At 43.3% G+C, this 13,406-nt stretch overlaps 1 protein-coding gene across 1 annotated transcript in view; it reads right to left on the reverse strand.

Annotated features, from left to right (window-relative positions):
• Window positions 1-13,406, reverse strand: part of PHF20 (PHD finger protein 20) — an 89,220-nt gene that overhangs the window by 36,117 nt on the left and 39,697 nt on the right. The window contains exons 5-6 of the mRNA XM_058679765.1: window positions 7,254-7,333; window positions 4,445-4,832 (exon numbers count right to left, since the gene is read on the reverse strand). Coding sequence (XP_058535748.1) covers window positions 4,445-4,832; window positions 7,254-7,333 — 468 coding nt within the window. The remainder of the gene's footprint in view (window positions 1-4,444; window positions 4,833-7,253; window positions 7,334-13,406) is intronic.

A 13,406-nucleotide genomic window follows, 5' to 3' on the forward strand; every position in this document is an offset into this window, starting at 1 on the left:
AGGTTCCCATTTTCCCCTTCTTGCATAATTGTCCTTTCCTCATTTTATATAAAAGGGCCTCTCACCCCACAGTTAACACCATGCATTGTATGATATGGGGCTTGAAACACCCACTTTTTCATCTGAGGACAGAACAGAGAGGTTGTTTTCTGAATTTTCCTATGTGTGGCATAAACAGGACAGCCCTGAGAGCAGAGGGGTCAGTTCATTACACATCAGGAGTGCTTTGGGCATTGTAGCTTAACTCTTCACAGCACTCGGTTGGGAAAGCCAATGATTTTTCTTTTAAATGATTTATCTTTTTTTTTTTATTGGAAAGGCAGATATACAGAGGAGGAGAGACAGAAAGGAAGATCATCCATCCTATGGTTCACTCCCCAAGTAACCGCAACAGCCAGAGCTGAGCCAATCCGAAGCCAGGAGCCAGGAGCTCTTCCGGGTCTCCCACATGGGTGCCGGTTCCCAAGGCCCTGGGCGGTCCTCAACTACTTTCCCAGGGCACAAGTATGGAGGTAGATGGGAAGTGGGGCCGCCGGGATGAGAACCGGCAACCCTATGGGATCCCGGTGTGTGCAAGGCGAGGACTTTTGCCACTAGGCTATCGCGCCGGGCCCAGGAAAGGCAATGATCTTTAAGGCTACTCCTGTCCAGCAGAAACAGAGGTGAGTCAGAAACACAAGCCACATGTAGTCTAAATTTTTCTGTAGTCACAATACAACCTTTTTTAAAGATGAAACTTTGGGGTGAGCTTTATGTTTGTTTATTTGTTTTTAATACTTATTTATTTTTTTTGAAAATCAGATATACAGACAGGAGGAGAGAGAGAGAGGAAGATCTTCCCACCTGATAATTCACTCCCCAAGCAGCCGCAACTGCTGAAGCTGAACCAATTCGAATCCAGGAGCCAGGAGCCTCTTCCGGGTCTCCCACGTGGGTGCAGGGGTCCCAAAGCTTTGGGCCATCCTCGGCTGTTTTCCCAGGCAACAAGCTGGATGAGAAGCAGGGCTGCTAGGATTAGAACCATCGCCCATATGGGATCCCAGCGAGATCAAGACAAGGACTTTAGGCACTACGCTACTGTGCCAGGCCCTAGCATTATGATTTAACAGGTAAACCACCACCAACAATGCTGCCAGTTTGAGTCTCATATACTCCACTTCCAATCCACCTCCCTGAAAATGCACCTGGGAAAGCAGGAGAAGACAGCTCAAGTCCTTGGGCCCCAGTAATACATAAGAGACCCTGAAGAAGCTCCTGGCTCCTGGCTTCAGCCTGGCCTAACCCTGGCTGTTGTTGCCATGTGGGGAATGAAACAGCAGATAGAAAATCTGGCTGGCCACTTCTCCCTCATTTTCTGGCTTTCAAATTGTTTTCATCACACTTCTCACACCCCTCAGAAAAAAAAAAAAAGTAAAGTTCTAGGAGCTGGCTTTGTGGTGCAGCGGGTAAAGTTGCAACCTGTAGTAGCAGCATCCCATCTGGACGCCGGTTCAAGTCCTGCCCGCTTCACTTCCAATCCACCTACCTTTTAAGAGCTTGGGAAAAGCAAAAGTGCTTGGGCCCCTGGGGATTAGAGGCCAGGAAAAAGCTCCTGGCTTCTAGATTGGCCTGACTCTACCCCAGCCACTGATTAATTTCTCTCTGTCTCTCTCTCTCCCTCTCTTACTCTTCCTTTTCTCTGTAATTCTTTCAAATAAATTCATTCTTTACAAAAATACAAAATGAAAAGTCGAAGTTTTGTGAAAGATTTATTTTATTGGAAATAATCCATCTGCTGGTTCACTCCCCAAATGGTGCAACAGCTGGAGCTGAGCTGATCTGAAGCCAGGAGTTAGGAGCTTCCTCTGAGTCTCTCACATGGGTGCAGGGTCCCAAGGCTTTGACGTCATCCTCTGCTGCCATCCCAGGGCATAAGCAGGGAGCTGGATGTGAAGTGGCATAAATGATACATGAACTGGCACTCATATTGAATGCAGGTGCTTAGAGGTTGAGGATTAGTGAGTTGAGTTAATGTGCTGGCCCGAACAGTGGGAATTTTAAGACTATATTTTATTAACCTAACATATTAAAAATGTTTCAATGTTACTGATATAAAAAGCTTATTGAGATATTTTACATTTTGAGGACTAACTATCCAGTCATTATTTTATAGCTACAGTACATCTCAAAACAGATAACTACATTTCAACTGTCCAAGAACCACACATGGCCACTGGCTATCATGGTGGACCCTGCAGGGCTAGGTTATATCCAGCATGTATAGCCCTTGAGAGTAAAACCCACTGACAACCACTGAAGAAGAAACCATCTTACTTCATCTACAGACAAATCAATTCATTACCTAACTTCCTGTATTAATATTTTAATTTAGATATAACATTTATTGAGACTGACTACTAATAAATTTATTCGAAGCAGATTAAAATTTTATGAAAGCAAGTCTCATATAGCAGTCTGACTTGATAGGGTTAATATATATTCTAAATCATCGAGAACAATGAATGCACTTACTCAGTAGTTTCCATAATTTTGTGTCAAATTTTATGCTTTAAATACATTTACACTTTTGAGGAAAAAAACAGATATCGCTTCAAAATGTGAGCAAACCAGCTGTTCAATATTCATGCAATGAATATGCAAGAAAGTCTATCTGAACACTGGAGCAGGTGCTTAGCCTAGCAGCTAAGGCACCAACATCCTTCATCAGAGTTCACTTCCCTGGATCTAGCTTTTAACTCCAGATTTCTGCCACTGCAGACCCTCAGAGGCAGTAGAGATGATGGCTTAAGTAGCTGGGTTCCTGCCACTTAGTGGAATGTTAATTTTCAGCTCCTGGCTCCTGTCTCTGGCCTACCTCAGCTTGACCGATTGCAGTCATCTGGGGAGAAAACCAAGGAATGAGAGATGTGTGTGTGTGTCTATCTGTCTCAAATATCAAACTGAGAACGAATATCTGAAGACCAATGCCCGAAGTTGAGAGAACCATGTGAGTTCTTGACACCACTGATTTGAAAAATAAGATATCTGAGTTGGAATCAACTGAAGTTTATCTCATTCTTGGTCATTCTTTAATAACTGCAAACGTCAACTGTCTTTTTTTTTTTTAGAAACAATACATTCTTCACTATATCCATACTCTCCAACCTTTATTCTTACGAACTAGTCAGCTCTGCCTTCTATTTAGACAGTGAAGATCTCCAATCACCCCTTAGAAACCTCAAAATCAAATGTATACATGCTTCCCTAGCTCCAGGGCTGCTTTGGTTCTGCCCCTGCCAACGCCCACAGCCTGTAACTCTTCCTCCGGTCCTGCACACCACCCCCACTCCCCCACCCCCGCCGCCAAAGCACACAGCCTTCAATTCCTCCTTTAACGTCTTTCTCATTAAAATTATTGTCTCCTGGTCCCAGGTTCTATTAAGCTTCCTTAAGCTTAGATCACTAAAAAAAGAGCGGGGGAGAGGGGGAGACTGAATTCATCTGAATAAAGCAGAAGGTTTTAACACAGAAGACAAAGCATTTAATTAACAATTAGCAATGGGGCCCAGCACTGTGGCCTAGCAGCTAAAGTCCTCGCCTTGGAAGCCCCGGGATCCCATATGGCCGCCGGTTCTAATCCCGGCAGCTCCACTTCCCATCCAGCTCCCTGCTTGTGGCCTGGGAAAGCAGTTGAGGACGGCCCAATGCATTGAGACCCTGCGCCCGCGTGGGAGACCCGAAAGAGGTTCCAGGTTCCCGGCTTCGGATCGGCGCGCACCGGCCCGTTGTGGCTCACTTGGGGAGTGAATCATCAGACGGAAGATCTTCCTTTCTGTCTCTCCTCCTCTGTGTATATCTGGCTGTAATAAAATGAATAAATCGGGCCGGCAGCGTGGCCTAGCAGCTAAAGTCCTCGCCTTGAAAGCCCCGGGATTCCATATGGCCGCCGGTTCTAATCCTGGCAGCTCCACTTCCCATCCAGCTCCCTGCTTGTGGCCTGGGAAGGCAGTTGAGGACAGCCCAATGCATTGGGACCCTGCACCCGCGTGGGAGACCTGGAAGAGGTTCCAGGTTCCCGGCTTCGGATCGGCGCGCACCGGCCTGTTGCGGCTCACTTGGGGAGTGAATCATCGGACGGAGCATCTTCCTCTCTGTCTCTCCTCCTCTGTGTATATCTGGCTGTGATAAAATGAATAAATCTTTAAAAAAAAAATAAATAAAATAAAATGAATAAATCTTTAAAAAAAAAAAAAAACAATTAGCAATGAACACAACTCCTAATTCCCAGCTAGATGTGTAGTGTTCACCTCAAGTTCCACAGATACAACTGGCTTTCCGGTCGAAAGGTGATTCAAAGTCAGACACAGAAAAAAAGGGCTGACATAGAGCAGTGACAGAAAACTCCAAAATGCCACAGAAGAACACTCTGGTATTGCCCATTGCAGAACCCACTTGGGAAACTCACCCGTAGGAGCTATGGAAGGGGGTCGGCCTCGTCTTCTTTTTGGCTCTCTCAGCTTCTCCTGCGGACTCTTCACAATGTCGTCTTCAGGCTTCTTATCTACCTGGCTGTCTCTGGAATACTCCCTGTCATTCTCTGAAATGTTCTCTTTGTCTTCCTTCTCGTTCTTGGGAAGGCTTTTCTCTGCTGCCTTTCCCTTTTCACAACAGATTAACTTTCCTTCTTTGTCAGGTTGCCTGGGTCGCTTTTCAGCCTTGAAGGCTTTGTCCTCTTTGTCTTTCTTCACTCTGACCACAGCTTTTCTCTGCTCTTTAAACTTCACTTGTTTGTCAGGAGATGGTGGAAGACTTTTGTCATCTGTTTCTTTAGGCCTAGCATTACCCACAATATTCTAAAATGAGCAAAATAGCGATGAAACATACTTTGTGATTACTTGCAAATACAAAAATAGGAGTTCTTTGCAAAGGTATGAAGACAAACTCAAAGAGGAAATATATCAGGCCGCACAACACCAAGCACCACTAAAAATGTCCACCTGTATTCTGAGTTTTGAGAACACTAAGCTTAAAGAAAACAACCTCCATTGCAATTGCCTCCGAGATAGAGCAATCTGCTTTGTTCTGATGGAGTTCCTAGAAAAGAGTCAGCCAGCCACCCCAGGGTTCTTTTCTGACAGACATTCTAAAAAAAATGCCTGTATGCTCTACCCTGATGCCCAACATGGCCCTGCTGACCCAGGGTTTTTCAGAGGCTTGGCTTAGTTTTCCAGCATATGCTGAAACCTTACATAAAGATCCCAGCTGGCAAATGCAGACTGAACAGGAAAACTAAAACATGTCCGACCCAGAACCAGGGTCTCGGCTTCCTCTGCTGGATAAAGGAGCTACCTGGTGAAGTCACCTGCTGTATTTCTGAGCAACTCTTGTCATCTGTCCATTGACAGGACAGCAAGCACTGCTTCTTGGTTACTTTCTTCTTAAATGATTTCCTCTAAAATTCATCCTAGCGGAGGCCAGCACTATTATATAGTGGATTGAACTACCACCTGCAACAGCAGCATCCCATTTGTGCACCAGTCTGAGTGCTGGCTGCTCTATTTTTAATCCAGCTCCAGGCTAATATGCCTGGGAAAGCAGCAGAAGGCCCAATTGCTTGGGTCACTGCACTCATGTGGGTGCTCAGGAAGAAGATCCTGTCTCCTGAGTTCTGCCTGGCTGAGACATGGCTGATGGGTCACCTGGGGAGTGAACCAGCAGATGAAATGTATATGTTTTCTCTCTTTCTACCTCTCCCTTTCTCCCTTCATTCCTCTCTCTCTGTTAGCGTGTTTGTGTTAACTTTGACTTTCAAATAAAGTCTTTAAAAAGTTCAACCAAGGAAACCATAATGCTAAGGGAAATGAGCCAATCCCAAAAGGTTAAATACCACATGTTGGCCTTAATTTAAGATGATATGATGTTATGTATAACATGTTATGTTATGAATGTTATATGTTGTGTATAAACTAAAATTGAAATGTCTATGAGGTGGTCACAGAAGGTGGCTAGGAACTCGCATTTACTTTTAACATTTGGTTACTCATTACTATGTCAATTAATTCCATAATGATGTAAATTTTTGCTGATGGTATGTTGGAACTTTTAATTGACTGGGATGATACTCTGCTGGCTCTGTCTTCAGACCAGAAAGGGTATACCTAAGAAGCCGTTGAACTTGACTGGACAATAAGATGCTGGACTCTATGTTTGGTATTGCTTGCAATGGGAGAATCTCAACTGAACTTGAGCTGTGGTTATGCAACAAGGTGGAGGAATCCACCATGGTGGGAGGGTTTGGGGAGGGGTGGGGAGAACCCAAGTACCTATGAAACTGTGTCACATAATACAATGTAATTAATGAATTAAAAATAATAAATTTTAAAAAAAAGTTCAACCAAAAAAATTTTGCATCTTAATGTGACTCATAATAAAATGGCTCTGAAAACTATAACGTATCTCTCAAGACATCAAGAACAGCAAACTCCCATTCCTCGTTTTTAGGGGATCCCCAATGTACAACACACACTGGGCACACTGATTTCTGACACAAACAAAAAAGTATACCTAAATACTTGGCATGCAAAAGTTTAAATTGTACCACAGGAAAAGACAGTAAGAATCAAATATCTTTTCAAGTCACAGAAATTATTCTGAAAGAAGCCACTTATAAGAATAAGCACTCTTAGTGGGCCCCTACACCTATACAGGAGACTCGGAAGTAGCTCCTGGCTCCCAGTTTTAGACTGGCCCACCTCTGTCCAAGGAAGCCACTGGAGAGCAAATGAGTGGATGGAAGATCTCCATCTTATTTGTTCTAACTCTGACTTTCAAGTAAAATAATACAATGAATCTCAAAAAATTTTATATTCTCAAACAAGAAACATCAAAGTACAAGAATCTATTAAACCAAAGCCTAAAAGTAGGCCCGAAGTCAGGGTTGTAAGCTGAAGAAAGAAGCCAGATCTGGGTCTCAACAAGTCTCCTGTGATAGAAACAGCTCTGAAGACAGTGTGTGGAGAGAAGGAAAAAAAGGATAACAGATGTTTTTGAGAAAAGTGAAGAAAAGAGGTAAGAGACCACTTTAAGGGGGGAAAAATGAGTGTTAAATGGAAAGGGCAAAGAAACAAACATTCACAACTTGTGAAAACCTGCATGTTATTCTGATGAAATTATGTCAAGGCCTGCATCATACACAGCATAATGATTTAACTGGAGAAACAGAACTACAACGTTAGCATTAGTCACACTACAAAGCACAAGACCACATTTCTCACCTGATCTTTGGAAAAAGCTTTGACATGAATATGTTTGACAGTCTGAACTATGCCATCATAAAATTTCACAGTGTAAGTACCTAAAATTCAAGAAGATAAGATTTTATCTCAGTTTCATGAAAGCAGTAAATTTTCAGAGTATAAACAAGAAAACTCCAATCACACAATAAGGTTGCTTGAGTTAAATAATTCTTTGCAAACCACATTTACTATTTATAGTCACAATATTAATCATATGCTAGCCTTCATTTCCAATCAAGATTACATAGCTTTCATTTTATCTATACAAATCAAAATCCACAAAATGTAACTCATTTGTATGGTGCTTCATTAAAATAAAAACTTGCAATAAATTTAGTACACAGAGCAGTAAAACAATGAAGAATGTGAGGAGAAGGAAGACTTATTCCCCAATGAATCTCCTTTTTTAATAATTTCATTTTCTGGGCTTGGGATAATATTTTATTTTAAATTTTAAGATGAACTTGAAGGGCAGACCTGGAGACTAAGACAGGTCAGAAGCCACAACAGAGAACTTCGACCCTAGTTCCAGCTCCAGCTGCTAATCCCAGCTGTTGGAGAAGAAATGGTACCCCCACCACAGGGGTGATCTGGATTGAGTTCCAGGCTCCCAGCTTTGACCTGCAGGCATCTGGGGTGTGAGCAGGGAACAGGAACACTTTCTCTCTGCTTGCATCTCAAATTCTCAGATAGCATAATTAAGGAAATATAATTGTTTTATCAACAATATCAAGTACTTAGAGGCTGATTTAATCCCAAAACTCAAATGAATTACCTCCATATTCTCATATTTTAAGACAGAGACATGGTCAAACACTAAATACTGCCAGCTCTATAGTCAGCTCCCCCCTTTGCCAATCACAAAAACTGCTTACTAAGGATCACTCTTTGCTAAAAACAAATATATCAAACTAGAAATCCAAATATTTCTTTTCAAATACTCCTTCCAACTACAAAAGTTCTCACTTATTACATCCAAACCAATACTTTCGAAACTTTGCATCTTGACAAAATCAAGATTTAAAAATCTCTAGTATTTAAAATTACCTCTGAATCACATAAAAATGGTTAATCAGTGGTAAACATGTTTTTTTCAGGACCAATTCACTATCTCCTTTACAATCCAAGGAAAACAAACAAACAAACAAACAATGAGGCCGAGTGTTAAAATGGCCTGGTTCCTTCCTTCTTGCACACTGCCTCCCCATCCCACTTCTCCTCCTGACTTCAACAGGGCCTTGTCAATGTCCAGGCACCACTACCAAATCAAGTCCAAAAATCGGCCTCTCTATTACTCAAAGTCCAGTGCAATCTGGACCCAATTATTTTCCCCAACTTTCTCATTGTCAGCATCCAATACTACCTAACTCAAAGTGATCAATGACTTAACTACTCACTGAAATTGCCAGCGCCATTTCCATCTCCACATTCATCAGTGTTACCTACCTGAAACGTGACACTCGAGGATCCTTAAGTGCCCAGCTCAAAGAACCCACAGCACTCTAAGTTTCCTCCTTTGTCAGCTACTGGTGATTTTCTCTAGCTCTGAGTTTCATTCACTTGGCATCTTAACTGCAGAACTTCCCATCTGATCTACCTTTAGGTAAATATGGTCCCTGGACCAACAGTATTAGAACATCCGAGAACTTGCCAAAAATCCAAGTTACTAGCCCCACCTCAGATAAACTGAATCACAAGCTCTGCGAACAGGTTCAGAGAGGCTGTAACAAGTCCACCAGGTGACTGATAAGCACCACTGCAGAAAACGATCAGCCATTATCTACAGACCTTTTACTCCTGGCAATTACCAAACACTATTACCACAGGTGTCACCAATATGGAATGAAACTGGTGAGCAAACCAAAAATAAGGGTATATATACTCAGGCTAGGCTTGGTCAGGTACAATCCCAGAAATTAAGTGGAAGCCTGTGATGAAGGAAGCCCAAGGACACCAAGACAAATAAATCTCGACATGAAGCAGTTCAGTGATGATTTGTGAGTACTGAACATTCAAGCTCTGGGTTCCTGTTTTTCCCTGCCTATATCAAGAGGGTCTTGGCAAGCAAATGAGTAAAGAAAAAGCAGTATTATAAATTCTAAAAAGATGATTCACAGGCACCCCTAATGCATGCAGCTCTGGCCAGTGTGGGGATTAAATAAGGGATAGGAGCTTCCAGAATCCAGCTTTGGGGCCCGGCACCGTGGCCTAGCGGCTAAAGTCCTCGCCTTGAATGCCCCGGGATCCCATATTGCCGCCGGTTCTAATCCCGGCAGCTCCACTTCCCATCCAGCTCTCTGCTTGTGGCCTGGGAAAGCAGTTGAGGATGGCCCAATGCATTAGGACCCTGCACCCGCGTGGGAGACCTGGAAGAGGTTCCTGGTTCCCGGCTTCGGATCGGCGCGCACCGGCCCGTTGCGGCTCACTTGGGGAGTGAATCATCGGACGGAAGATCTTCCTCTCTGTCTCTCCTCCTCTCTGTATATCTGACTTTGTAATAAAATAAATAAATCTTTAAATAAATAAATAAATAAATAAATAAATAAATAAATAAAAAAGAATCCAGCTTTGATGAAATGTTCAATACAAGATGGGTTACCAGGCCACACAAATCCACCATTTCAACTATTTATTGTCAAAGAAAGTTTGTTACAGCAAAACAAAAACTCATTTTTATGAACATTTCCAGTATCTAAATCGATAACATCATGTAATGCTACCCATTGAGTCCAACCTTTTCAGCTCTTTGATATTAATTTTGAGGCCCATTTCTGATAGCAGGTTCCAAAAGGTGGCTGTGGATGCAAGGATCTCAAGCCCCATAGTCTGATAGCCAAAGATTAGAACCTGGGCTCACCTATAGAACTCTGATCATTCTCCTCCCACCATTCCCGCTGCCCACTGCCTAAGCAAACCACAGATCCAGAGCTAAACTGGCTACCAGCTACTCTGAAATGACCAACAACTATGGCGTAGGCCCATTCTAGAGATAGGTCCCAAATATACCTTAAGGGCCTCACAAATTTACAAAGGAACACCTCATGGAATCCTCAGAATGGATAAGAGAGCTCTCCTATGCCAGAAATGACAGAACTTGAAACAAGCACACCCTGCTGTCTCTGTTCTAACTTGATACAAGGGTTACCTGTCTCAGGCTCCCCTAAATCAGCCAGATGAAACAAAACATCTGCCCCTCTTGTGAGGGTTGAGAATTCAGCATTTCAGACAATTTGATAGCAACCAGTAATAGGAGTGTAAAAAAAACAAATTGGAACCTTTGAAATAAATCATAAAAAAAAAAAAAAAAAACTAAAGTTCAACTACACTAGAATCAACTCTGGTTCTCCAGCTGCCAGAGATTGCCAGAATGCCGACTGAACATAGGTTCTTCCTATAATTTCAAAATACATTCATCTATTCCCTCTTCCTTTTCCAACTACTCAAGTGAGTCCACAGCAAGGGTCATCAACTGCCCTGACTCTAGCAGCAGCGACTGGATCAGAGCTGGACTCCAAATTAGGGATTCCGAGACAAAATTGGGCTCCACAGACCACCCAACCATAACCCAGCAGCACGTGCATGCCTGAACCTACTTGATAATCTTACCCTGTTATGAAAACCCTGCTCATGGCAGAGGGTGGGGAGGAATGGGGACCAGCTGAGCACTGAGGGAACTGCACATGAGGAACACTTGGAACCCCAGCAGGCTCATTCCAATCTCAGCTCAACTGCTTCCATGCCTTGTAACCTTAAGCAGTTTCTTCTATGAGTTTAGTTCCTCGTGTGTTAGAATGGGGTTGATGACAACAATCTTTCCATATTTGTACAAAGTCAAAATGAGGTAAGACATGGAAGTTACCCAGCATAGGGCTTGTTGCAGAGGAAGGGATCAATAAGCGGTTATTATCAGCCACCAAATCACTCTAAAAGGGAAGCACCAATCCCTCTCCAACCACAGAAGAGCCAAGCCAACATCTGTATGTGTGCGCCTGAAATACTCCTTTCATCTCTATGCAAAACCATTCAACCTCGGCATTTCCAATGCAGGATCAGTAACAGCTTGCAGAAAACAAAAACTAGGAACTCACTCAGCTACAGAGTCTAGAAATAAGCCATTTCCATAACATTACATGTTATAAGCATGGACGGTAGGCACTGGCCCATGGACTGAACTGCTGAAGCAGAGCATATGCAACACAAAAAATGCACCCATTTTCAGTAAGTGGGACTCAGTGCACCTGCTTGCTCACTAAAGAACCATGCATCATACCCCATATCGAGGACCCTGGGATGGGTGGGAAGCTGGATGGGGCTTCTCCCTTTATCTGCCCACTTACCCCAGATACAAAATAATAATAATAATAAAGTGGAAACAATGGTCTTACCCACTTTCCTGTACCCCTTGATCCTTTGTGCCCTAATCATCTATGTAAAGATTATCAAAATAAAATAATAATTAAAAAAACATAACCAGGCATCAACAGCAAGGAACAGGGTCTTGTTCTGTCATAAACGTTAAAATACTTGCAGTCTCCCCAGAAAGAATGCCTTACAGAGCCGAGTGCAACATCACCAGTGCATAGGTCCCTAATGGAAGCTGGCCTGGCCAAGCTGCATGAAAAATGGGGAGCACAGCAGCCCCAGCAGACAGTACATGTCGCATCACGTTATATCAGACACAGCTTCCAAAGATTTCCCAAAGGCAGAATCCTGAGTTTTTATTCCAATACAGCAGGAGAATTAAGAAGGCTAGCTAGCAACTCCCACTATCTTCACACTAAATGATGTAGCAGGTTAAACCACCAGCAATCCCATATGAGCACCAGGTCACGTGCCGGCTGCTTCATTCCCAATTGAACTCACTGCACCTCAGAAGGCAGTGAGTGGCTCCCAACTGGGTGCTTACACCCACGGAGGAGATCTGAATAGAGTTTCAGGCTTTTGGCTTCAGCGTGGCCTGCCCCAGCCAATGTAGCTGTTTGAGGAGTGAAGCAGCAGATGGAAAATCAATGCTCTTGCTCGCTCTCTGTCTCTCTCTCTCCTTGTGGCCATATGAAGAGTAAACTAGATGGAAGATCAATTGTTTCTCCCTCTCTAACTCTGCCTTTCAAGTAAATAAATCTCTTTTAAAATAACAAAAGAAATGGGCCTGGTGCGGTGGCCTAGTGGTTGGGGTTCTCGCCTTGCACACACCAGGATCCCATATGGGCACTGGTTTGTGTACTGCCTGCTCCACTTCTCATCCAGCTCTCCACTTGTGGCCTGAGAAAGCAGCAGAGAACTGCCCAAGACCGTGGGACTGTACCCGCATGGCGGTCCCTGAACCCATGTGGGAGACTCAAAGAGGCTGCTAGCTCCTGGCTTTGGATTGGCATAGTTCCAGCAGTTGAGGCCAACTGGAGAATGAAGCAGTGGATGGAGGATCTTTCTTTCTGCCTCTCTTCTTTCTATAAATCTGACTTTCCAATAAAAAAATGAATAAATCTTTTTTGAAAATTGTATATAAAAAATAAACTTCCACTGTCAAACAACCATATCAGATAAAAAGGCTATTTCCCTATTTCCGAAGTACTACATCTCTTCAGAAATTCTTTAAGGTATTGCTTAGTTTGGCCTAACTCCTATTAAGACTCCTCAGTAGGGCCTGGCGCAGTAGCCTAGTGGCTAAAGTCTTCCTCTTGCATGCACTGGGATCCCGTATGAGTACCAATTCTAATCCTGGCAGCCCTGCTTCCCATCCAGCTCCCTGCTTCTGGCCTGCGAAAGCAGTGGAGGATGGCCTAAAGCCTTGGGACCCTGCACCTATGTGGGAGACCCAGAAGAGCTCCTGGCTCCTGGCTTTGGATTGGCTCAGCTCCAGCCGTTGCAGCGCTTGGGGAGTGAACCATCAGATGGAAGATCTTCCTTTCTGTCTCTCCTTCTGTCTGTAAATCTGCCTTTCCAAGAAAAATTTAGAAAATTGAAATTAAAAAAATTTAATTGATCACCAGTGACTTTTAGTCCTTAAATGAGCATCTGTTTCAGAATTATCCCCCACACAAAACTGTATACAGGTATATCCACCCGCTGCCCCACCAGCACCACCCTGCCTGCAGCACACAGCTCTATTTTACATTTTATATCGACTTTCTT

The sequence above is a fragment of the Ochotona princeps genome, chromosome 22 (assembly GCF_030435755.1).
Source record: "Ochotona princeps isolate mOchPri1 chromosome 22, mOchPri1.hap1, whole genome shotgun sequence".
Lineage (NCBI taxonomy): Eukaryota > Metazoa > Chordata > Mammalia > Lagomorpha > Ochotonidae > Ochotona > Ochotona princeps.